The sequence below is a fragment of the Xiphophorus maculatus genome, chromosome 7 (genome assembly GCF_002775205.1).
Source record: "Xiphophorus maculatus strain JP 163 A chromosome 7, X_maculatus-5.0-male, whole genome shotgun sequence".
Classification (NCBI taxonomy): domain Eukaryota; kingdom Metazoa; phylum Chordata; class Actinopteri; order Cyprinodontiformes; family Poeciliidae; genus Xiphophorus; species Xiphophorus maculatus.
In genome coordinates, this window is record NC_036449.1 from 4686470 (window position 1) to 4712873 (window position 26404).

Sequence of the window (26404 nt, forward strand, 5' to 3'; positions counted from 1 at the left end):
GAAAGGAGAAATCAAAGTAGAAGAGAGAGATCCAAACAGGTATTTCAGGTTCTGATAATTTTGTAGGTGTTATGGTGCAGAATAGATAGGTTTGGTTGTTTGTAGGTGGGTGTAGATGGTGTATTACGTCTTACGACCCCTGAGACTCCACAGATAGGTGACTGAGGATCTGGCTCATATAGGTTTCAGTGTTTCACTCTCGGATGGACCGAACGCAACACCTCCGGCTCTCGTTCTTCATGGTACCCCCAAGGTATTGCACGCTCACTCGAGATCATCCTGAGTGACCGGGCACCATCTTGTGGAGGTGTATGTGCATACTGTTACCAAATGGCAAACCTCTTGTTTTGTATGTGCTGTGTAAGATGCTGAAATTGGACTGGCAGATTGCGGTGAGTGCATATGCTCAGTTGAGCTGGGCCCAACCTGAGCTTTGAGTGTCTTGTTATGTGCTGCATTCAATAGAGAGGAGAGAGAGAGAGCGAGAGAGAGGCCATGAATGAGTGGTGTGTTTGTGTGTGCCTGTCTATTTTTAGCTGCTATATTTGAAGTGTTGGATAATGGTCCCGGAAGGAGCATCCTACTTCCACTGGAACAGGGTCCCAACATTTCAGATGGATCCCAGCCGCGTTAGAGTGACTGCTTGTGTTGTCTGTCTTTGTGAGGGCCAGTCAGAAGCTACAAGAAAAATCAGCTAATTTGGTTCAAGTCTAGAAGGGGTGAGAAGCATTTCTGCTCATGTCCTGCCCAGATTAAATTTGGGATCCGGATTAAAAAGCATGTAATACTCTCATCAGAGTTGATAGCACATTTCAGTGGTTTGTGAATAAGTATGCCAACTTGTCACTTGTAGGGAAGAAAACCCGGCCGGTGTTAGCGCTAACAGGTTAGCTGCACGTTGCTCTGCTGGTCCTTAAAAGGCTCTAATATGTGGCAGCAACACTGAGCTGTGGAGGTGGTTGCTCACTCATTGTTGTTGCTTCTCTCACAACCAGTCCTGAATCTATTCCGAAATGTTCACAGGCTAGTTTGCTAATAACAATTTCTAGCTGCAGATTATGAATTCTCATCATGTACTGTTTTGTCCTCAGGGATAAATTAACAGATGACTATTTAAAGGGGCAGTATTGTGTTTTCTAGACACATAGTGCTATTTTATAGCACTACCAAGTAACTATATTACCTTCAATTCTTATCAAAATGATGTGTACATAAAATATGAATTTTGCTTCCTGGCTGAACACCTTGAAATTGGGCCTCTGTCTCTTTAAGAAGCTCCTGCTCTTTCTGAAACGCCGCCATCAGGAAGTCATCCCAACATGGCTCCTCTATTAACCCTTTAACAACATTTTTACCAGCGTTTCACTGAGAAGTAGCTCCTATAATGAGCTCAGCAGATGTGCAGTTAGCAATTAACAAACATCACCAGGTGTTTCCTAATTGTGGCTGGCTAGTCTGAAGGAGCAGAGTGGGGGGACTCACAAGGCTCCCCCACTCATGAGGGAGGGCTGCTCTGAAACTCAGAAGCTTGGAAACTGGAAGCTTGGAGGAGGAGGCGGAGCTTGGTCCACCCAGGCGTTTTGTACACCTGAATGGTTGCCATGGGAGGAATGCTAATTATTAATATAAATAACTGCTTATTAATAAAGTGGTTCTGAAAGTTGTTGCCTTACTATCTCTCTGATCTGTTCAGTGTGGAACTAAAGTTTTTATAACAAGCAGCTTATCTGTGTGTGTGATACGATTATGACTAGCGCTCCGTACTTGCCTCCTGCCTCTGGCAGAGTGACATCATTTCGCCATCATCGGCGCTCCTGACCTCATTAGTCCTGCATTTGGTTTTGGTAAACAGTTACAGGTCCATGTGACCTCTCTGCCATCGGATCTGCATTGAACACGCAGAAAGAGAACGGGAGAAAGATCAGCAGAACCTGTGACCTTTAGCCCAGGCGGCGCTTTCTCCTACCAGTAGGAAACTGAGATCTCACCGACCTCAGGGTAGAAATAAACACACACACACACACACTGTTCTCTTAATGCCGGTTGGGCGGTATTGTGCAGATCGTATCTGTCCGCTGATGTGTGAAGGGAGAGAAAATAAAGGAAAGTTCAGACTTACATTCGTCTGATCTGGAAGCACACACACCTTTCTCCAAGTGTTTTCTGCGTCTCCCGTCGTTCACAGCAAGCTTTTTAAAATTCACAGTGAAACATAAACCGCAGTAATACACACATTTCAGCTGACGGGGGCTGGATGAAGGCAGGTCAGCAGATTCCCAGAATGCCGTGCAGCAGCACTGAGGGGAGAAGCAGCATGTAGCAACAGGAGAGAGCTGATGTCACCCACTCACAATGTTCTTTTTTTAGTAACTATTGTTACACACACTATTGCAGAGTGGTTTTAACTCCAGTTGTTTTTACTATAAAAGCTTATCTGGAGCCAATCAGAGTGGTTTCCTGATGCTCTTCCTACTGAAAGCAGAAACAGAGCAAAGTGAAGTTTCATCTTGTTTTTAATGTAAAACCTCACTGGAACTTTTTCCAAAAGTTTAGTTTTGTGTCCTGGACGTTTTTTTGGGAATATCAAACCGTCCCATGAAGCACTGCAAGGATACCAGGAGGTCATTTTTATGGTCACCACTCGGAGGGTATGTTTTTAATCTCAAACCTTTTACTTTTGTTTTAAAAACACATCCAGTCAAAAACACTGTAGTAGTCTGTTTATTGTTTTATTAGATGATTTGATACAGATTAATAATGGGAGTTATTAAAGTAAACCCAGCAGAGGAATCTTCCTTCTAAAACTCGGCTCCACATCCTGTATCCTCCCTCCCTGCAGTGAACCTGCTGCTCCCTCTTGTGGCCGTTCAGGGAACCTGAACGCAATTAGACTGCCTTCAGTTTCAGCAGTGAAGTGTAGAGATTTCAACGTGTAGAAAATGGGACAGCCAGAAGGTGAATCATTCAGAGTGTGTGTGGGTGTTTCATGCGTGTGTGGGTGTGTGTTTTGATTCAGCATCTGTGAAAAGGCCGAGCGTGTTTCACACTCAGCTCAGGAACGCTCCCGTTGTTCAAGCCCAGATTCCTCCGCATTTCTCCTTATTAACCTGAATTCAGTCACAGTCCGACCCTTTGATCGTTTTAAGCCGTTGCATTGATCATATATTGGATTATTGTTTTTCTTTTGTAGCAAGAATTTTGGGGGAAAACTGTCTAAGAGTTCAGCTCAATTAGAGGATTTATTTTGGTTTGTTTGAAGTAAATAATAATCATTAAAAATAAAACGCCTTCAGTGAGGGTACAGCCAGCCAGCCTTTCTATTCTGGAAGCCATATTTGCGTTTATTCTGTGATGAAAACGTGCAGCAGGTGATTCTGAGAAACATTCCCAGATTTCCCAGAGTTCCTCTCGTTCCGTTTACAGCGGTGAAGTCACATGACCACTCTGCTCTCAAAGTCCAAGCTGATGGCGCTCCGACCTCCGACGCCACGTTTATATAAGCACTCTGCATGCTTTATGGCTGGCAGCCATTTTTAATTGTGTCAGTGGGACTGCTGGGAGGAAGTGAGATCGTGTGTGTGTGTGTGACCACATTGCTGTGGTGTGTGCATGCAGCCGCCGCTCTGAAAGCAGCTCAGTGATGCAGGTCAAGATTAGTTTTATTTTTATTGAGTGTTTTAACACCTCTAGTTGTAGAAAAACATTTCGAAAGCTTCATATGAAATGAAATTGACCTTTTACCTGAATGTGACTCAAACTGCTTGAAGGATGCTGATGATGATTGTTCATAGGATTTGACATAAAAAGCTTAGTTCAGGTGAATAATGTGGAAGTCACTCCACACAGTGACGGGCAGCAGCTCAGAGCTTCAGGTCAGCATATTGGATGAACCAGCAGAGAAACATGGAAACCTGCTTTAATGATCTTAATCAGTGTGTTTGAGAAACTTTCTATTGCCTTCCGTTCCTTCCTTCTAGCCTTCCTATCCTCTCTACTTTGCATCCTTCCTTTTGCCATTCCTCCTTCAGTGTAGCTTCACTTAACATTTTTCTTTTCTTCCCTGTTTTCTTCCTCCCTTTCTTTTTTGTATCCTCCTTCCCTTTCATTCTTGTATGCTTCCTTCCTTCCTTCCTTTATTTTTTGTATCTCTCTTCCCATTTTTTCTTGTGTCCTTCCTCCCTTCCTTGTATCTTCACTTGTGTTCAAGGATTCAAGGATTTTTTTTTTATTGTCATACCAGCTTTGCTTGTCTGTGATGCAAAATTCAGGCTCCCAGATCCTATTTCCTTGTATTCTTTCTCGTTTTTATCTTCTTTCCTTGCTTCCTTGTGTCTTCCCTTCCTTCCTACTGCTCCTTCCCCGAGTCGTGGTTTTCTAACTCTTCCAATGTTCAGCAAACCGCAGCAGCTCATCTAACTCCACTTTTAGACGCCAGGATTAATCAACTTGGACATTTCCATCATCTGCCCTTAACTTCAGATTTAGGACAGCGTCCTTTCCACCCCTTCCTCTGGCTCCATTATCCCCCTCAGCGTTGTGTCCCTTTAGCCCGGTACCGTGTGAGCAGCCTGTTTACTCTCTGTGTCCGCTGTCCCGCTGTTGTTGCTGCAGTGTTCCTGCGGAGCCACAAGAGCATGGAGTCCGTGGACCCCCAGTTCACCATGAGGAGGAAGATGGAGCAGCTGAGGGAGGAGCTGGAGCTCATGGAGCAGCTGAGAGACGTGAGACAACTCTAAACTCACCTCAGTGGGACGAACCGCTGTGTTCACATAGCAAAAGGACATGCAGAGGACAAAAGGTTACATTTGTTAGCCCACATGACAGGAGCACCGTTTCTATTACAAAAGTGTGCTAAACTTTGTCAATATTCCTGGTAATTACAAAAAAAAAAACCAACACACACAAATTCCCAATAGAGGTGTTTCCATTAAATAAGAATCTCAATTAAAGCCACATGTGAATCAGTTTACCGTGTTTCCATCCTCTGAAGGATGGCTGGAAATGGTCCCCGGGCTGCACTTAAAAAAACAACAAAAAACAAACAAGCAGTGAAGCATCTGTTGAATGTTATAAAACAGTAGGAAATATCTAGAAATGTAGGTGTGGTAAAGACTGAAATGTTAAAATAAGCAAACGTGTATGAACCTTGACCTTTTTCAGTTCTATCCTTCCAACCTGCCTCCTCAGATCATCGAGAGCCGACTGAAGGTGGTCCTCCCTGAAGACCTGGGCTCGTCTCTGATGGACGGCGTCGTCCTCTGCCATCTGGCCAATCACATTTGCCCGCGCTCCGTCGCCAGCATCCATGTCCCCTCCCCCGCCGTGGTACGTGTTACAAACGCCGGGGCGTTTAAATCCGCCGGCCGCCGAGCCGAGCGGCGTCTCACCCGGATTGTTGTCGCTTGTCGTTCCAGCCCAAGCTCAGCATGGCGAAGTGCCGGCGGAACGTGGAGAACTTCCTGGACGCCTGCAGGAAAATAGGCGTGCCGCAGGTAAGACGGGCTTTTCTGTGAAGAGTTTCTCTGTGAGCTGGGGGCGGATTTCATGTTTCCATCCAAAACGTTGTGAAGGGAAGGTTTACGGCTCAGGAGTTATCAATATTCTGTTTAGAGATGCACCGATCCCAGATTAATATCTACATCTGCCCCGATTTTGAAACATTTCTGGATCAAGTATTAAACTTTGTGAACCATTGAAAGATTTGTTGCTGTTTATTTTTCCATGTTTGACCAAGGTAGTCAACCTATTGCTTTTGTCAGTTTCAGTTTCTTTATTATTAATTATTTTAAATTGGCTTTTATACTCAGAATTGCACAGACTGAACAAATTAAAGTTGTTTCTCTGTTTGACCAGGCTTGTGAAGCTATTGGTGTGTTGAAGTATGCTGGACTGGTGCAGAGTTATTAAATAAATTTGTAATCCAGTACATTTATGTAAATAAATTAAAATATTACATTTAAATAAACTTTTTAAGTCAATTCAGCGATGTTTTTCATATCAGATCGGTATGCTAGACCTCAGATATTGGTATCGGTATCAGAAGTGAAAAAAGTGGATCAGTGCATCCCTAATCCTGTTAGTTTGGAGCAGGACATGAAAACATCCTCAGTTCAACAGACTAACGCCCTAAGACAACTTTTTTTTTATTGAGATATAAAAGAAAATATAAAGGTGTCCTGCAAAAGAGATCTTGCTTGAAAGAAAAGTAATAGACACATTTTCCATTTAAAAGGCAACAACACATTTGATAGATTTATCATCCAAATTAGGAGTTTTGCAGGATACTGAACCAGAAGTGGGAGGAAGGCTGATGGTTCCTCGTATGTAAAAGCATAATTTCCTCTCCTGCAATAAAAACTCACATGATTTGTGCAACAATGCCGATGACTTTCTCCAGAATACAGTACATGTTTCTGTAACAATATAAAAACCTGGGAACCCACTCAGCCGTCTCTCAGCTCTGGTTCCTCCCCACCCTCTCTCATTTTCCTCCTCTTTGTCCCGATCGCTTCAAATCGAGTCATTTAACATCAACATGTAACGCTGACATCATCAACGCTGTCACCATCAACGCTGTCATCACTGCCTTCAGCTTCTAGCTTCCTCCATCTTGACGGGATTTGACCCAAACAGTAGTCAACCTGTGCTGACTGTGATATTTGGTTCGGCTTTACTGTGAGTCTCAGTGTAAATGTCTGTGTGTGTGTGTGTGATTACACTGGCTGCATTCCCATTGATACAATTGCGCAAATTAGAATTCTGAAAATAAATATGCTTAACAGAAACACGCCACATTTGAAAAAGTCAGGTTTTTTGATGGAAAGTTTTGGCATTAGGCTAGTTTTATTTTTTATTCTCTCCCCCCCAGCTGTTTCAAAATTCGCTTATTTCACAAAAACTGCAATGGAAACACTCTTTTCACAGCACACACTCACGTGATCAACAACCAGATGTTACTACTGACGGAAATGACAATGTATACGACAGGAAGTTGTAGGAGGAAGATGTTTTTAACTACGTATCATCCGTGAACAAACTTATTCACGTTTGATTTTGATTGCGTTTCTTATTTAATGGAATTAAATTGCAAATATTTTTTTTCCCCAGTCATTAGGGGTAATATTGACAAAGATTTGCGCACATTTGTAATGGAAATGCAGCTACTAACACAAACACACCTCCTGCAGTATGAAGGGATCCTATTCATACTCTGATGTGCAACAAGTCTTAAAAGAGAATTTTGCAATTTTTTGATATGAACTTGAATCCAGCAGCTAGCTGTTAACTTAGCTCGGTTTATAGACAGGAAACGAAGAAAGCTACAGGAACATTTAGTTAAAGAGACAAACCGTGTTTTAATTAATAGATTAGGCTGACCACAACCTTAAAGAGGCAGATGCATATTAATATTTAAACATACTTTATTTACCCCAAAAGTGAAATTAAATGTTGCGACAGATGTCGTCCGAGTGTCTTCAACAATCATTGTGGAGTATGAAGGATGTCCACCAACAGGTCAATTTCCTGACAGAAGAGATGATACTTCAGAGTGACATTTCCTGGATGACATCATCAATTGTTAGCATGCTCTGCTAATCCAGCTCATTTGCTTTTGCCGCTCCTCTTTAAACTTGTCTGGCTGTATAGTTAGAAAGCCAGGCAGAGAGATGTTGGAGTTGGGGATATGATCCTTGCCCGCTATGATTGATGGAAGCCATGGTGTGACTGTTTGGGGTCATAGGTCAGGTATTGTTAGAGCTTTTGAGACGCTAATTAGAATAAGTTTATTGACGATGCAGAGGGGAAAAGTTAGTGTTTCAGGTTTCTTCAGTAAGAAACCTCATAGAGTGAAATCCTTTTTATATGAGTAATTACCACACGGTGTAGCAAATCCAAATTTTTCCCATTGGTGGCAAAACAATTTTCATATTTTGTTCAAAATCTCCTGGAATTATCGCATTGAGGAAAATTGTCCAGTTATTGAAATTTTGTTAGTTTTCTTTGTTCCTGCTTTCATATCGATGTGCTTATTTTATTGTCATGTTTTTTTCTCTCTCTCTACTCGATGATTCTCTTTTATTTGTCAGTATGTTCTACGTTTTTTCTGTATAAAGAAAAAAAACCTTCTGGTTGTGTCTTTTGTTTTAACCTGTGTGACCTCTGACCTCCGCCGCTGCTTGCTGACAGCTTGGAGCCTCTTTGCGGAAGCTGCTGAATGCTTTTTACTGCCAACGCTTTACTGCGCTCCGTGCTCTGGCCTCCCATCAGCCGCCTTCCCCTCCCCCTTACTGGGCTGCTTACTGGGAGAGAGAGGGCCAACCAGTCACCAGGATTACTTGAGCATCCTCTCAGTAAGCATCCCTGATGGTTGCCGTGGTAACCCCCTGCCTGCCTCTGCTCCCTGCCGGCTCAGACTTGTGACTTTTGAACTCTGCGTCCATTGGTTAATCTCCTGCCTTTTCTTTTTTCTTTCTTTACCTTTCGGCTGGATCACACCATCTTCCTGTCTTTTCCTCTTTCGTTCTTTGCTTCTTTCTTCTTTCTTTCCCTTTTCTCCTCTTTCTTTCTCACACCTTTCTTTTGCTCTTTTTCTTTCTGTTTCACTTTTGTTCTTTCCTTTGTTTTGTTTTGGTTCTACTCGTTTGTGTGTGAACTCCTACTTTCTTTTTGTCTTCATTTAACCCTTTGTCCATTTCCCTTTTTGTACTTTTTTGTTCTTCTGTCCATTTTTACATCTGGACTTCAACCCTCATCTCCTTATTTCCTTCAATCTTTACATCCAATTTTCTTTTCTTTTGTCTTTCACTCACTCACTTGCTTTTGTTTCTTCATTCTGCCATTACCTTGCATCTTGTTTTTTTTCTTTCTTTCTTTGGTCTGACCCACCTCCATTGCATTGCCTCTCTCTTCCTGTCGGGGGCGCCAGTCTTCCCTTTGTTCGCCCTACGACATCACGCAGTGCCGTCTGCACCCTGTCCGCACCACCGTTCTGGCCCTGATCGCCTTGGACACGACCCCTCCGGACAGGAAGCACGACAAGACAATCCCAGCCAGAAGCCCCGCCCCCTGCAGGGCCTCAGAGACTCGCTCATTGGTCTCCGTTACTACCCAAACCCCGCCTCCCGCTTGGCAGATCTGGGACGTAATTGGCTCCAGCTTGGTTCACGTCCTCTGCTTGGTTCTCTTGTTCATAGCCTACAGTTGGATCGAGCTGACGTAGCAACGAGCTCCGCCTTCCTCCAGGCGAGGCTCCTCCCCCTCCCCTATAGGCCCCTCCTTTTTCTGTCACCACACAAATCCGAGCCGTGAGATCATTCCCTTTGTCTTCGATGCCTTTTTGTCACGCGTCTGAGAGTTAGAGTAGGTCTGTTGTGACTGGAATAATCAAAGCCATCCTTCAGCAGACATGACATGAAGAAAACGGAGCAGAATGAGCCACTTCCTCTACGCTTTTCTTTTCTCTTTGCAATAAACTGGAACAGAAGCGGAACAGGACCGACTGTTGCCATAGCGTCCATCTGAAACAGTGAACAACCCGCCACCAAATGCACTTTATTGTGTTACAATAAGCAGATTGTTTTTGAATTTGTACGCTAAAGTTGTGTGTAGTGGGACCTTGCTGGTCCATGAACGTTTTGTTGAGTCGTTTTGCAGTTGAGAATCAAAACTTGAAAGAAAAAAAAACACTTTTTCCATTATTTATTCTCGTGCGAAATTCAAAGAACTACAACATATCGATGTTCTTTGTATTTTTGACTTTATCCTCACATCAAAAATTAAACATTTATAAAACGCCCCCATGACCTCATTCCATTTTAAATTCTGATTCTCTGTGAAGCTCCGCCCTCCGTCCCGCTCTGGTGTCAGAAGCAATCGCTGAATTTTATAGGCGTTTGATTTTTGATATGAGAATTATGTAAAAAAAATACAAAAAATTTCTCTATATTGCATTTTTTGAACCTCGTGTGAAAATGAATAATGAAAAGTTATTTTTTTTTAATTTTTAAATTTTCGATAAAAAAAACAACAATTGAACAAAACCGTTGTCCATTGAACATCCAGCGGTCATTTAGGACCGTCATGAAGCTCTGCTGGAGACAGTTGCAATTTTTTCTAACAGGGTCCATTTGTTATTTTGGCTTTAGGATCAAAGTATATCAGTGTAATATGTTGTTTATTAAACTCTATCGGTTTTTAAAAAGTAAACACCGTGCTGTGACCCCTGGACTTTGTAGTAGTTGGCAACTTTAGGCTTTTTTTTTTTTTTTTACTGACATTTATAACATTACAAACCAGTCAACTATATTTTGTTACCATGAATGTATTTCAGACATTTTTTGGTTTGGTTAAATCTAGTCAGGGTACAGAGTTGACATTTAATCTTTGAAATATTACTTAATGCAAATTTATTTTAAGTGACGACGTGTTTAATTCTAAAACTATGTTCAGACAGAGTTCTGATCAGGAGTGAGACAAGCACCAGAAGTAGGTAGGAGATTCTCACAGTATAATAATCTTAATTAAAATGTTCTACTGTTTTACAGCATGGTGTTGTTTTTGTTCCTTCTTCTTTTTAAGTTCACAATCATGATCTGAATAAAGTAGTATAGTAATTCAGATATTTAAAACAGAAGAAGGTTCAGATTTTACTTCCTGTTTAACGCTTAACTATTTGCTGCTGATTTGAAATTTGTATTTTTCCTCTGAATACGAGTGAATATTTTTAAAAAAGCACACATTCTTTGAAAGTAGACGTTCGCATGCAGTTTTGAAAAGTACAGAATTTGTTTGAGTCATTTTCCCAGTCTGGATAAAGTATGGCTAAAGAAAGAAAATTGAGAATGAAACAACGTTGGCTGGAATTTTATTTTTTTTATACTTATTCCTCCTTTTGTGTTGTAAAGGCCAAAATTTTTAACCATGCGCAATAATTACACTGGTTTTGACAGCGTAGTTATTATAAGAATAAAGTCATACTACTACGAGAATAATGGAAATAATAGGAGAATAGTGTCACAAGAATAAAATCATTATAAAAATAGTCAAAATGATACGAGAATAAAGTCAGTTTTATGAGAATAATCTTTTTCTCTTATCACTCTTGTTCTCAGTTGTTGCTATGGAGGCCGAACCAGTTACTATTTTTAGAGGACAATATCTTGTAGATACATTGTAAAAAAAAATTAATTATGATGTGATATGAAACATTAAGTGACAAAAAAGCAAAAACATACTTTTTTATGGTCCTACATAAAACAGCAGACCAGACCCTGGAAACTTTCACACATTCTCCTCAAACGTTTTATATTTACTAGCATTGTGTCTCTCTCTCTGCATCTGCTCCTGCATTTTTTCCCCCCTCCCTCCCTCTTTCTCGTCCCTCTCTCCGTCCCTCCCAGGACAAGCTGTGTCTGCCTCACCACATCCTGGAGGAGAAAGGCCTGGTGAAGGTGTGCGTCACGGTGCAGGCCCTGGTGGACGAGGCCTCCTCCAAACCCCCCATGCTAGTGTGAGCAGCGGAGCAACGGGACCGACGCCGCTCCGCACGACGTGACGCCGCGGTTCACCTCTGCATCGCTCGCAGTATCGCAGCACTTTGAATTCCCCCTCGTCGGCGTGCAGAAAGGGAACCAATTCCGTCTGGAGTGGGTTTATTATTTACTAACTCAGAAAGAGGAACGCTGAATCGAGCGTCTTGGCTCACTGCAGGTGTTTTTTTTTTGTTTTTTTTAAACCCTAAAAATCAGGAGTTTGGGATCCCTTTTTTTTTTTTCTTTACTGTGATCAGCTAAAAGGGCAGACGTAGAGCCCCACATTTTTTAGGTTTTAAACTAGATTAAGAAAATCTTCACACTGGCTGGTCCCCACTATTTTTGTAAAATATTGTGACAGTTATGAAAAGGAGAAAAGAATTTCACAAAAAACAAACAGAAATCGAGAGGATGCAGTGGAGCCACGCAGTGTTTGTGGATTTTTCTGTGGAACGTAAATTCCAAGTTATTCGTGGAAAATTCGCCTCGTAGCGTTTTTGTTGCAGAACATATCTAAAATGTTAGATATTATCAAATATTGAAAAGAAAATGCAGCTTGAGAAGCTGAAATATCTTAGTGCAATGCTACTTGACACAATATTGGCTGGTGTTTGCACAGCAGTGTTTTTATGAGAGTACAAATTTTAAACCAATTTTTACACCCAAATTTGTAAAACTACCACTTCATGTTTTTCTGTCCCATAACATGCAAGAAAAGACATTTTTCCAAGGCTATGTTCTATACTTCAGCATAGAGATGTTTATTAGCCAGAAGGATGTTGGCCAGTAGCCAATCCAGGACAACCATCATGGATGACGTAACAGTTGTGAGTCACATTTAGAGAATATTTGTTTGGACCCTCCCAAAATTAATAACTAAATATTACTTCTCCCAGTGCTGTTTCTGTTGACCTTTTGCAAGTACGTCACCTAATCATGCAAAGCTGCCATGACGGACGTCAGAAGGGAGGAACAGGAGTATCAAAAGGAGTGATTGTGATTGTTTTCCCAGGTTTTTGTTTCTATATTTCTATGGCTCCTACTGGTTCCACAGAGCTAGTTTATCTGTGGAAGTACACTTGGGGCTCATAGGCAGCAGTATTTACAAAAGTTTGAAATAGGGAGCTTAGAAACCGACCCATATCTTTGCCTTTCTGATGTATTTGTTGATTTGATCAAATCACAGACTTTGCTTGAATTGACATACCACTTTATAAACAATGGTTTGTTTTACACCATAAAACAACTTAAAGTGTACAAAAGACAAAATTTTTTAGACTTCAGACTAAAGTTCTAGATGTTAGCATGTATCTTTTTCCATATCCTTTTTTGTATATGGTAGGCTATATGATGGTGGGGCATTTCTCCATGGTTACCATGGTTAGCCAAGTACCTTCTCCATAATACAGTATTAGCTGCATTTCCATTACAAATCTGTGCAAAACTTTTATTAAAAGTTTATAATGAGAACTTTTAGCACAAGTGGGAAGTGAGACTGTTGGAGGCGGAGTCTTGCTGCTGCGCCGTCACAAACCAGACATGTTAAAAAGACGGTATAAGCCTATGGACCCCGATGGTTTAATGTACCGATACTCACGGATGAAAAATCGATAAATATCTTAGAATCGATTTCATTATACAGCCCTACTTCCCAGTGCAAAACGTTTTAATCGAAAATCGAAATTGCCCTGTTTCTATTGGGCACATTTATTTTCAAAATGTCAATGGAAATGCAGCTACAGATTACATTTTACTAATCTCACTTCCTTAAGAGGTGTATTAACATTAATTTTCTTACCTTCCAAAAAAATTTTCGCTCCACATCGGTGAGTACATCAAGGGCTGCTAGTCCTTACGATTAGCCGCTACTATCCATCGCTGTCGTCTTTCCTCCTCAAAAGGTTTCCAGACAAAAAGTTTGTTGTGGATTCAGGTCTGTTTTCAGACCATTGTGACCCTTTTTACTGTGAAATTAACTAAATAAAAGCAGGATTAGGCTGCGATTGTCTGATTTTTGATCAGCTTTGCAGGAGCTAACGTGCACATATGTTGATTTGACTCCCGTCATGGCGGAGTGGGCTGCTTTCTGAATAGCATGGCGACACGTGCAAAGGGTCGATTGCTTCATGAAAGAATCCATTCCACTAGATTAATAGGAACAATTATCATACCTCTAAAGCTCCACTCCAGGTTTTCCCAGTTACCTACGACAATTCACCACCACATGCTCCTAGCATAAACAAAAAAGTGAAGGCTGGATGTTAGCTTCTGCGGAAAAGCTAATACGGTTTTCACTGTTCGTGTTAATGTAGATTGTAGACGAAGGTATATTGAATATTTGAACTATTAAAACAGCCAGTGTTAATAGTTTTTGTAATTTTTTCACATAGTTCAACTATTCATGGATAGCTGTGGTTTCTAACCCCCATGAATACCAGGGTCCACTGTACTGTTACCAACTATGCTATTTTATGAGAAAAGCCATAAAGAAATGCCAAATTTTTTATTTTTTTTATTTTTTATTTTTGATGATAAATCCAGAAATTGGTATTGTTCTTAATGAGATATTTTTTACCAAATGCTTTTGGATGAAATAGCAAATTTATTTATTATTTTTTTCTTTCTTTTCCCTTGAAAAATCAATGTATTTAAAATTTTCCCGACGTTTTTTTTTTTTTTTTTTTTAATCCCTTCTTTTGGCTTTAAACATAAATTGTTTTAAGATACTTTAAATTTTATTGAGCATTTTTGGACACATTTAGACTTTTTTGGCCTATTAGTCTGAATATTTTAGTCGCCTCAGTGATCCCGCTGTCTATGCACACATCATTTAAAATGTTTTTGTTTTTTTTGTTTTTTTGGGACTGTGTACAGATATATTTGGTTGTTTTTCTACTGAGCTCGTAGCTGAAATGTTTTTGCTCTCACTTCTCTGAAGAGAATCAAACCAAAATACTAAAGTCTTATGACAGAGGGAGAAGGCTTTTTATCTACTTCTATTTAAACCTGAAGATATTTATAATATAAAGAGAAGCTGAAAAAAAAAACAGAGGCTTGAGTTGTTGTATAGAGTCAGACAGAAATAGGCCAAAGCTATTTTTCTCTAATATATTTTGGGTATAAGTGTGTATATTATCTAAAGTTTACCTGTGACTGTCTCTGAAGCGGGTGTCTGTCACTGTCTGTCTGGAGGACACTAATCTGACTTTCTCTGCGTCGTTTTCTCGTGCTTCGCTAACCGATTGATCCAGTGGAAATGGAACAGATGGACTCGTTGACGTGTTTCCGTAAGATGCAGTTTGTTTACTGTGCCAAAACACACGGCGTTAATAAGAAAAAAACTGACAAAAGGTGTAACAAGACAAAATGTGGAGAAGCTCCAGCACTGTACATTTCTGTGTCTGCCCCCTAGGGGCCGCCGCCTGTCATTGATTTCTTAAAACTCGATGACTCATGAATATCTGACATTGGGACACAGGTAGAGGAGTGAGCTAATCATCGCGCCTCTCATTCAGGCCTGGACTGCTGAAGTGTTTTTTTTGGGGGGGGGGTTTAAGACATTTTGAAATAATTATAATTTTGAGTTTTAAAACGTCTCAGAACAAAAAGTCAGATTCTCACAGCTCTGGAGAGCAAAATTCAAGTTAATGTAGCAAAACATTCCTTTGGCCTGCTGACTGCTCTGAAGAGGCTTTTTCTGTGTGTGTGTGTGTGTGTGTTTCAGGCTGGAGTTGTTGCTGTGTGAGATTACAGACTGTGTGATTCAGGGTGGGCTAGGTTTACTGCACTGTTGATGCCTCATTACCCAGCGTGCTTCGTCAACAGTATTTATAGTGTGTGTGTAAGTGTGTGTGTGTGGCCTTTGGCATCATGTTGCTCTGCAGACCTGGCAAAAATGGATGCATTAAAGGGGCAGAAAAAAATCTGTTGCCCACATTGAACTCTGTAGTAAGAGAACAAGATGTTTTACCTCCTGAACTTTGAACCACATCCTTTTGTCTGGACGGAGACTAAACGCCGCTCATAACTAATACATATAAACACAGAAACTCTCAAAACATTCAGCATCATTCTTCTTGCATACAACACGCCTAATGCAGATTTAATTTTGTTTCTTGAGCTTTTGTTTTTTATTCGCTCAACGCAGGCATCGTTTCAGGACAGTTTTGTGGTGGACCGAAGACGTACTTCTATCTCACCGCAGATGAAAATATGCGGACCAGTCTGCAAAAACACAAAATCTTAAGTATTTTTTTAAAATTTAGTTTCAAGTACAAATATCTTAGTTCACTTACTTTTCAGCAAGATATGAGTCAATTTCTTAATATTAATCGAAGGACTAGTTTCACTGGCAGGTTATTTCATTTATAGCACTGGGAAAATGTCTTGTTCTAAGTGAAAATGTCTGCCAGTGGAACCAGTTATTATGAATATTAAAAAATTCTTGAGTTAAAACAAGCCCCTGTATCTAGCTGAAAAGTTAATTGTGTGTTAGTTTCTTATTTCAAGTGTAATTGAAATAAGGTCTAGTTTTTTTTTATTTCCATTAAAAACTAGGCCAAAAATACTTGGTAAGATTTTCGTGTTTACATTCCTTCACTTCTAGAACCAGCCATCTTCTGCTTGCTGCTCAGCTGTAATATTTTACCTTATTCACTTATTTAAAATTTCTCTTCTTTTGAGGTCTGACACTTATCAATAGAAACGAACTGAACCGAACAGTTTCAATGTTTTGCACCAATAATATCCACCATTGGATAGAGTTGTAATATAAAGAATAAAAAGGGCACAAAGAATATAATTTACGGTCTCCATGCCATTTTCATTTTAAACAGGCTTTCACATCTTATATTATCGATTAGCTTGGTTAGCATTTCTGAATCACTAGCCTAGCAAAGCGGCTTTGCTGTAATATGTTCAGTGTTCATGTAGTCTGCTGTCTCGCACTCTTGCTGTTTTCCCGAGAAGGCCTTCGCTTCAGCAAACAGGAAGGGGCGGGGATGGACCACTGTCTGTCTCATACCTTATTTGGAAATGGGACAATTGTCCTCCGAAAGTGAAGGGGGCGCTATTTCTTATATTCCCGATCTCCCATTGTTATTTTTTTTATATTTGTGATATATCGTCACCTTCAGGAAGAAGTTGAACTCTCGGCATGTCTTTGAACTTCTCTCTTTTATTTACTTCAGCGCAGCTCACGGTTTTTAACAAATTCTGTATCTTTCTGTGTACTTCTGAATCTGCTTCTTAGATCTTTCTGGGCTTGCTACTGCCTCTAGTGGCGTGGAGGTGGTAACACAACTAATATAATTACATTACTAAATCAGAATAGCACAAAGTCTTTATTATTTATTAATTTTTCATTTTCTTAAGGATATAGAACTATTTAAATGACCTCAAAGTGATTCTAGTTTCTCTGGATGGCCAACCTGTTGAAACTGAGGCAAATATTGAGTTCCTTGTGTCCTTCCTGGACAATTAGCTCAACTTTGCTGAAAACACGTGACTATATTTTTAAGAAATGTTTTCAGAGACTCTATCTTTTAAGGAGACCCAGTGATCTTGGGGTAACCTAACTAGAGCTTGTGTAGAAGACAATATTGACTATGTTAACTTTTTATCTCATCGGCTGGTTTGGTCACATGAGCTGCAGAAAAACAGACAAACTTCTAAGAATACTTTGAATGGGAGGTAAAACACCTCTGTCTCAACTGTTTGCTGAAAAAACATGGAAGACGGCAAGAAATTTCCCACCCCTTTCTGTTTGCTGCGGTTTTACCGGTGAATCTAGCTAATGTCCAGTCTTCTTTACCTAGCAACAGAAGAGTGTTGGCAGTGCAGCATATTTCTCCCTACTCTTCAAAATAAAGTGTAAAAAAATACATAAATAAAACACCCAACCGAATAGAGGCTTAAAAGAGTAAGTTCTGGAGTTGTGGTGGTTCAGATATTTTATTTAGACGGTTTGCAGTCTTAAAAATACTTAATATTCAGATTAAGGCCAACTTTTTGGTCTCAATTTGGATTATGGTGCAGCTCTTTTTCTGCTGTTTGTTCCAGAGGAAGAACATATGGAAATGAAAGGTCGCCCTCCACAGGCAGGCAGCCTGCCTGGCAGGTGGCATTAAAATGATTAAATTAGTAGAAACCTAACATCAATTAAAAACTAAAGCTGCCCCTTTACAGCATCCACCAAAACATGGTCTGCTTTATGTTTCCAGCTTGTCTGGAGAGCCAGAAAAAAACTTTTAACATTCTTGAACTGCAGTGTTGTTGTTTTTTCCATCTTGGTTTCCAAAGCTTTAGCCACTTCCAGATTCAGCAGTAAAATAAGGAATTTTAATTTAGAAACTAGACAAAAAAAAATCCATTCCACTGGATGGATTTAAATAGTTGCCAAAACAAACATCCTCTGTCATGTTAAATGTTTTTTTTAAAGTTGTAGAATAACCTGTACATATTATTTATCACCATGTGCAGAGTTTAGACTTTACGTACTGTATGTTCCACCTGAAAGAGGCTGGGTTTTTTTTTGTTGTATGAAAATGATCGTTTTTTGCGTATTTCAACACTACGGGCAGCTCGGCTGAACAGAAATCAGTGTATTCCCATGAATCTGAGAGCTACCAATCGTGTTTCAAACTTCTGATATTTAAGATTCCCGTCGAAACGATTCACTTTGCCCAAACGGATCATGGCGATGTCATGGCACGGCTGCAGGGGTCAGGAACAGGAAGTCCAGGTTGATACTAAGGGATCTGATCGATAAAAGTCTTCGTTTTGGGTCTTTTCACGGTTCGGTGCACATCCAGTCTCAGCGGTTCAGGGGACAGGAGGGGGAAAAAAAGCAATAAAACCAAACCGACTGCTTCCCCGAGGGTTTCTGCACTTTAAAGTTGTGTGTTTGTAAGTCTTCATTTTTGGCCAATGAGAAAAATCTGGGTTGAGTTTAGGTTAGAATAGTGATGCCAGTGAACACAATGTGTGTGTGCCTGCTGAACGTTGAGCAGTTTTGTTTTTTTTTGTTTTCTTAAAACGTCTCTTCTTTTTGTATTAATGCTCACAGTTTTTGTACTTTTCTGACAGGGAGCAAATGTATTATTTTTTTGTGACTTCTCTTCAGGTTTGCTGAACTTCCGATGTAAACGTGCCCTCTTGTAACACTTTGAACTTTTGTCAAATGTACAGCGTGCATGAAATGTCCCTGTAACGTCGCCTTAACTGCTGTGAATACTGTATATACTGTACTGTATTTCTCATCACTTTATCAGTAAAGACCTCACATGTCAAAACAAAGCACATCTTTTATGAACTGGCTGCACCTTACAAACACGACACAAATGCCGGGTGAATTGGGAAACGATTAGTCCGTTAAATCAAGACTTGGAAAAATTTGAAGCAGGATGAAATTTGCTTTTCAGACATGGTTAATTAAGGGAAAACAAAAAAATATCAATGTTTGATTATCTGATGTTATTCCACTTCTTGGGCAATAAGAAACTCCATTTCTAAAAAATAAGTTGCTTTTTAGGATTTGATTTATATTAAAATTTCATTGTTTAGGTCAGATTTGTCGCATCACAACTTGACGTTCTTCCTTTTCATTTTTTATTGAGTTGTGTAGCAACAATAATCCTGGGCTTCAGCCTGTTCCTTTGTGGTAAATTACTGGTTTACAAAACGGCATTTTATTTTGTTTCCTTCAAAAGTCTAAAAATGACTATTTCACTTGTTTCGTGTACCTCCAGGTCACTTCAGAGGATGGAGATTGCTCAAATGCTAAATAAAACTAGGAAGCCGCATCTATACTAAAATGGAACTGATTTAAATCAGATCACATAGCAGAAAAGACGTGAAATAGCCCTTTATCGTATTGCTGAATAGGAAGTTAACTTCAGAGTTGGAGGTTTTTGGAACATGCAAAAAATAAAACCCGTTTACTGGGTGAGCATTTTCCTGAGTTTACATAAAATAAATCTTTTTTTTCCAAGGATCATAGTCCTTTACATTCATTTCAAAATGTACAATAGTAAAGTTTACTTGTGATTTATGTCAGACTTTACGACAGTTGAGGGACGGCAGAAGGAAAAAAGAAGAGAAAACCTGGAAGGAGAAAAATGAAGGACTCAGGAAATAAATGAAAGCAGAAAGAAGGAGGGATAGAAGAAACTATATGAGGATGAAAGGAAAGATGAACTCTTAGGAGGAATTTAATATTTAGAAACTGTGATGAGGATTGGGAAATATAACATTGTTTTTCCATATGTAGCCAGACCTGGAAAATACTGAAGCCAAATTCCACACTATATGGGAATCCTGATTTCCAAAGAAAATATTTTGTACTCAAATTTCTTGGATATTCTAAAAACTTTACCAGTTTGTAGAAATCTGGGTCTAAAACAAAATATTTATATTCTTGAATTTACACTGCAAAAAGAAATTCTACCAAATATTTTTGTTAAATTTTTAGTGCAAATATCTTACACTTGGGGAAAAAAACACGACAAACGTGTGATTTTCACAGATACAGGAGCTTGTTTTAAGTAAGTTATTTCTTAAAGGGGAAGTGCTTTTGGTTAGGGAAAAACAAAACATGTAAAGCTAAAAAAAACCAAATGATTTTTAGATAATGCTGCCCCTTTAGTATTGGTAAAAAATAAGTAGTAGTTCCACTGGCAGATTTAATTTGTAACATTTTCAAACATTTCTATTCTTTTTCTTCTTTTACTGTAGCACATGTGTAAAAAAAGTGAAATGTCAACCCTTGGCTGTAGGTTTTTTTTCGTTACTAATAGCTCAAAGCTGTTGGAGGAGACAAAAAAAAAAAAGATCTTAAAAAAGGCAAAAGAGTAATGATAGTTTTTATTCCGAAGAATTCCCACTTGTTCACCGAGACTTTCAGCTCTAATGAAATCAGAGTGGAGTAATTCATCACACGGTCAGGTCTAAACGTTTCCTCAGTTTGTTCCAGGACATTACTGTAGCTGGGCGTCGGGTCCGAGCGGCCGGTCACTTTGGACTGATGTTTGCGTGGCGGTGCAGTGCGGCATGGCGTTCAGGTACTTGGCGTGATGCTTGATGTGGTCGTTTATAAACGAGTAGATGAAGAAGTAGCTGTGGTCGTAGCCCTGCGGGAGTATTAATTAATTAATAAATTAATAAAAGACTTTATGACGCAAGAAATCATTTTATACAAACATGCTCGTTGATTAGAGGAAAGCATACATTTTGTGTTATGTGACAGGACGACTGGTAGTCAGGCATTTCACTAGTCAGGGAAGAAAATCCTTGATAAAAGAAATCCATGTGGATAATATCTATTTCTGACATGACCTGACCTCTGCTCTAAAGTCTCCAACCCGACTTTTAAATGCGTGGAAAGCAACAGTAAGGATTTGGGTTTATTCCTGGCATCAAGTAGCAAAGGATTTATAACAGCATTAGTATTCTTGTTGATATGCTAGCATAGATTGCTGATCATTGAGCTAACATGATCTGCAAATGCTAGCGTTAAGCGTCACATGCTTTAATTTCGTAGCTTTGGCTTCCAAGAGACATTGTGAAACAGGAAGTTAAATTAGAAGAGGGCTTGGGGGATTAGTCAACATTCAGCAGAGCTGCAGTGATTGGTCAGAAAAGAAGAAAACACAGAGAACATTAAGGTGATTGGTCGACAAGTTGCAATGATTGGGTGAAAATTGCTAAGTCCATGCAAATGATGACTGAATTTAGCTTAATAGTTGCATTTGAGACATCTCAACCTCCCAGCCACTGATGGTGCCTGCAGCATTATGCTGTTGGGATTTAGATCAAAATGTTATTGGAAATCTGTGCGAATTTGAAGCGTCGTGAAGCTTTGGGGACGGACCGGCTGTAGTCTGAAGACGACGGGGATTTTCTTCTCTGAGCAGACGGCGATCAGGTTGTCGGGCAGCAGCTGGCTGGCGGACAGAAACTGATCGTCTCGACCCTGGTCGATGAGGATGTCGAGCTGAGGGCCGAAGTAGGAAGCTGCCAACACGGTGGCGTCATACTCCTGGAAAACAAACGCAGCGTTGTAGACGAAGTGCATTCTCCTTTGAAACATGCTCTTATTTTGTAGCAGAAGGCCGCAGGGTTTCCCACCTCCCACGTGGACCGGTCGGCTCCCAGGTAACCCGTGAAGGCCTTCTGCCCCCAGGGACACTGCATGGGGTTACAGATGGGAGCTAACGCAGACACGGCCTGCGAGGGGAAACGTCAGGAGGAATCAACGTCGAACAGCAAACACAATCCAACTTCCTATCTGAGCAGAAACAGGAAGTTACCTTGTATTTTCCCGGATTCTTCAGGGCGCAGATGAGCGCCCCGTGGCCACCCATGGAGTGCCCGCTGATGGACATCCTGTCCGGGTAGGTGGAGAAGTTTGCGTTGATGAGCTTCGGGAGCTGAAATGGAGCACGGATGTTGGTTTAGACGACAGGAAGATGAAGAGGTGAGTGTTTGGTGGTAAGATGGTGGAAGGAATCCGGAGCACCTCCTCTGTGACGTACGAGTACATGCGATAGTTGGTTTTCCAGGGATCCTGGGTGGCGTCGACATAGAAACCAGCTCCTGTCCCAAAGTCCCAGCTCTCATCTTCACCTTCGATGTCGCAGCCACCTGAGGCAGGAAGGCAGGAACGCCGTCACTTTGCTCCACAGACTCACTTTCTAACCCGCTGTGGTGTGTTTTTGAGTGTGTGGCGAGTGTCGTCTTACGTGGGCTGGTGTCCGGCGCCACGATGATGATGCCGTGTTCGGCTGCAGCCAGCTGGCTGCCTGCTTTGGTGATGAAGTTCTGCTCGGTGCACGTCAGGCCTGCAGAGAGAAAACACACCTCAGGAACGTTTCCATCACGTTCCACAATCTGCAAAATACTCCAACGATTGGTAAACGTCCAACAGTACAAACCACTGAGATAAAGAACCTTTCAAAGGTGCTACGTTGATGTAATAAAGGCCAACTTGCATTTTTTTAAATGAACTGAATACATAGGGCCTTCAGTTTAGATACATGAATTTAAGACTTTCACCATATTTTGGCCTGAGACTCACCAGAAAGCCAGTAGAGTACGGGACATTTGTCCGTTTCAGCCTTGGGGGGAAGATAAATGGCAAACTTCATCTTACAGTTCAGCTCAGTGCTGTGGAGAGAAAACAGGCAGGGATTTAACAGACATCTGTGAAGCTCAACTTTTTAAGACACATTTGAATTTTCGGCCAAAGGTGAGGACAGTCGTTTGTCTCACCTGTCATGTTTGAACACCTTCTGGAAGCCGCCGGCACACTTGTTGGAGGACACCTGTGTGAGAGCCATCGCTGACCTGCAGACAGGGAGGTCACTCCATGTCTTCATTTATCGGATATCGATATCGGCCCCAAATTTCATATCGGTGTATCCCCAATTTAAAACGCATACAATTATGTTATTACCTTTAACTAAACATTTGACTGGGACTCAGAGTAGTTACATTTCTAATGTTCAATGATTCTGGGGCAATGAAAAAAAATCCTAATAAGGCCATTCCTATTAATAACCGAGTTTCCTCTGAATAATAATCCGGAAGAATGTGACTCATCAGCAGGAAAAAAAAAACGTAATTACAAAGTGACTGAATGTGTCACTGGAGAGCAAGAGCCCAATTACTGGTGTAAAGTGACGGAGCTTCATTCGGACTCAGCAATGAATGTTGTTACCCAGAAGAGAACATAAACAGTGGTCTTAATGCGGATATCCAAGATTACTTTGTGTCGTCCAGAACGGTTTTAAATTATTTTTATGATAATATTTTAGAAGTTATCGCGTGTTTCATTTAATGCAGTATGAAGCATGAACATGACTTGCTAGCTGTCACCGTAAGACTTCCTGGAACAAATGCCATAGCAAGTCACTTATTAACTTCAGAGTGACTGAAGTCACTTATTAACTTCAGAGTGACTGAAGTTAATACGAGGGCTAATGCAGCTTTAAATATCTCCATGTTCATGCTGGTGAAGAGCAGCTCCCACCTGTCTGTAACACAAGCAGGAGAATTCTCAGGAAAGTTATGGTAACCTCTGTCCATCCCAATCACACAGTGACGTGTTGATCCTAACAGCTCCACAACCATCAATTCTAAATAAATCGGCGTGAGGCAACACATGCAATGCTACAACAACAAACAATGCAAAAAATCTGTCAAACACATCACCGCTTGTATAATTTCCACCGTCCCAGTCACTCTCCAGCGCACAATAAACCAGACGAGGTTTAATTAGGGAGCGTTTTATTCAAGCCGAATTGCTCAAACTGCTGTCAAAGTCTTAACGCGCTTATTATTCCCATTAATATATTTAACGCAAAGACATAAACAGGAGAAAAGAGAGAAAACGGTCCAAATTTAAACAAGAGTTTTGCGCGTGGTATGTTGGGGGGCGTGCAGGAATTAGCAAGTAAAGTTAGCAGTTAGCTAATACCTGGAGCTGCTTTTTATGAATGGCTGCCTGCAGCTAATGCAGTGAGAGGCTCGTGAAGCAGCAAGCCGACAAATTAAACGCATAATTTCTTTAACATACCTGAAGAAATCACTGTGGTTTGCACGGAAAAAGAGGGCTGGCTTTGCTAACTCCACAACTAGAAGCAGCAGAGGGCGAGAGAGCGTCAATGGTTTAACGTCGTGACGTCACAGAGCCGCCCCCAACCTCAGTTTGAGACGCGCTGAACGAGTTTATACACCAGAGGGCGCCAAATTAGAGGGAAAAAATACATCCTGCTGTTTTCATTTCCGATGGTATAAGGAACTATAAGATGGACCTTCTTATGAACCTTAGAAAGAAAAAAAGACAAGTGGTCGGGAGCGTCTGTGCAGTGATATAATACTATAGTATGAATATGCTACGAAAAATACTGGTCAAACTAGAAAAATACAAATAGACACAGAATGAATTGACATACAGTAGATACACAAAATGTAAAAATAAATTTTACTAAAAAGGCACAGGAAATTAAAAATATAAAAATGCATCTAAAAAAAATTCAATAGCGGTTTGCCCTTTTTTAAAAAAAATAGGTGTAAAGCTGGAAGAGAACCGTGCTTTAACAAAATGTTGAAGCACATTCAACATTTTGATGTAAGATGTAAGATTCTTAAATAAAAATTAGGATTTTTTTATTAAACTCTTGAAAAATTGTATCATTTTCTTTCCTCTTCATCTATGTTTTGATTTGTCCAAAAAAAAAAAAAAAATTCGCAGCAAAATACTTTAAAGCTTTTGGTTGTAATGTGACCCAATATGAAAATGATGAAGGTTTTTATAAATGCTAATGCAAAGCCATGTTCATGTTTAAAGCAGTTGGTTCTCAGGTATGATCACATGTTGTTCCACTCTACCAGCACATTCAACCACTGCAAATTCAAATTAGCTTAACCCTGGTGAGATGTTGAAATTGTAGAGCCTCATTTCACTCACATCAAGCCCATATTTATCTATCTGCTCACACCTCTCTCTCTCTCTCTTTCTCTCTCTCATGTCTGTTTTCACACATCCTGCGTCTTTCCGTCATATTCATATCATCTGTTTCCTCTGCCATCTTCACCCATCGATGAGCGCAATTTGGATCGTAAACCACTTATTGAACCACAGGCAGCACGGCGGTATGCTCTCGTCCTGCAGCTGCTTCCTAAATTAGACCGTTTCAAATCGCCTCCCGTGTCCGCCCACTGCCCTCACAAAACAGATTCAATTCACTCAGCATCCTCACATAAACTCCTTCGTCTCAACATGATTATGGTTCCGCCTTCAGCCAATGTGAGCTGGAGGACTGCATTTAAAGCAGAATTTGTCACACAAGCCTTTTATTGGGGCCTCGGGAATGTTCCCCATTGAGTCCACCAGATGGCAGCAGCCGATTTAGTTTTCTTCTCTAAAACAAGAGCACAATTTTAACGTATGGATATGAATGCACTCACTGTGTTTGGTTCTGCTGGACCCTGAATAAAAGTGGGATAGGTGTAGACGTTAATGTGTGAGTTTTGTGTTTCCACCACAGTGTCACAGATCAGCTTGAATCCCATTGACCGACACCAACTCGTGCTCTCAGAGTCCTGCACGTTTTGCCTAGTGTCTCACGGGAGCCAATCTTCTTTTTCTCATTTTCTCTCCCAGCCACCATCCGGTGGCGGTGCACAGTAAATATAGCTATACCAACGGCGGCTCCTTATCACAATCGATCGAGATGGCCCGAGTTTTTCCTCTGCTGACAGCGCCTTGAAATCGATTTTGGGAACAGAGTGAAGTTTATAGCAATTACGCCGAGGGAGGAGTTCAAAAATGAAATTTCAAAGTCTGACAATGAATTTGGAGAAAATGATGAGACAGAGGGAGGAGGATTATGGAGGACATGCAGAAAGACTCATGGTTACGATTCAGAACCTGCAGCCCTAGAATGGCAGGGTTAGTCAGTGTGTTGTGTAAACTGATACACATGGGTTCAATTTCTAATAAAATCCAAATGAAGAAAAGTACGTTATGAAGAATTTTGCTTCATTTGTAAATGTATTTTGTTTTTCAACCATATTTTTATAAATATAGATTTGTTGGATTTATAATGAATTGAATGAAAAACCAGGGTGGACTTCAATCATCAAGTGCGACCTAATAACAGGTAAATATTAAGCATATATGTTTTTATATTTCTGAAAGTTGGAATCAAATAAACATCCGTTGAACATTTTACAGTAAAAATCGATTACACTGAATTAAAAAGCAAAAATAAAAATGCTGTGGATGCCGTCTAGTTGCAGTTCAGTATTTATTTAATTTTTTTTGTGGAACATGACTGTAAGTCATTCTGATTTTTTTTTTTTCATTGAAT

The 26404-nt window shown here is 40.4% G+C and overlaps 2 protein-coding genes across 7 annotated transcripts in view; one reads left to right on the top strand and one right to left on the bottom strand.

Annotated features, from left to right (window-relative positions):
• lrch1 (leucine rich repeats and calponin homology domain containing 1) overlaps positions 1-14156 on the top strand; it is an 82572-nt gene extending 68416 nt beyond the window's left edge. For 4 of the 6 annotated variants that reach the window (XM_023337038.1, XM_023337039.1, XM_023337041.1 and 1 more), the window contains 4 exons: positions 4612-4721; positions 5188-5325; positions 5415-5492; positions 8927-10541. In XM_023337038.1, the coding sequence (XP_023192806.1) occupies positions 4612-4721; positions 5188-5325; positions 5415-5492; positions 8927-9220 (620 nt within the window). In that variant the 3' untranslated portion in view covers positions 9221-10541. Of the gene's footprint in view, positions 1-4611; positions 4722-5187; positions 5326-5414; positions 5493-8926; positions 10542-11399 lie in introns of those variants that run through there. The other 2 variants (XM_023337042.1, XM_023337044.1) reach the window with 1 other exon arrangement.
• Positions 14157-20368: 6212 nt separating this feature from the next.
• Positions 20369-24201, bottom strand: esd (esterase D). The gene is made up of 9 exons (XM_005813308.3): positions 24106-24201; positions 22800-22874; positions 22606-22694; positions 22271-22369; positions 22048-22172; positions 21839-21958; positions 21657-21755; positions 21400-21567; positions 20369-20659 (listed from the first exon to the last, which is right to left on the bottom strand). The coding sequence occupies exons 2-9, from the start codon at positions 22865-22867 to the stop codon at positions 20507-20509; spliced, it is 921 nt and encodes a 306-aa protein (XP_005813365.1). The 5' UTR covers positions 22868-22874; positions 24106-24201; the 3' UTR covers positions 20369-20506.
• Positions 24202-26404: the final 2203 nt, after the last annotated feature.

Bases quoted from the DNA above. Each gene is read 5' to 3' on its own strand.
- esd (XM_005813308.3), bottom strand. From the start codon at position 22,867: ATGGCTCTCACACAGGTGTCCTCCAACAAGTGTGCCGGCGGCTTCCAG. The intron at 22,173-22,270 runs GTAAGACGACAC...TTCCTGCCTCAG, and splicing joins GGCGCCGGACACCAGCCCAC to GTGGCTGCGACATCGAAGGT. The intron at 20,660-21,399 runs GTCCGTCCCCAA...ATACTCCCGCAG, and splicing joins TCGTCTTCAGACTACAGCCG to GGCTACGACCACAGCTACTT.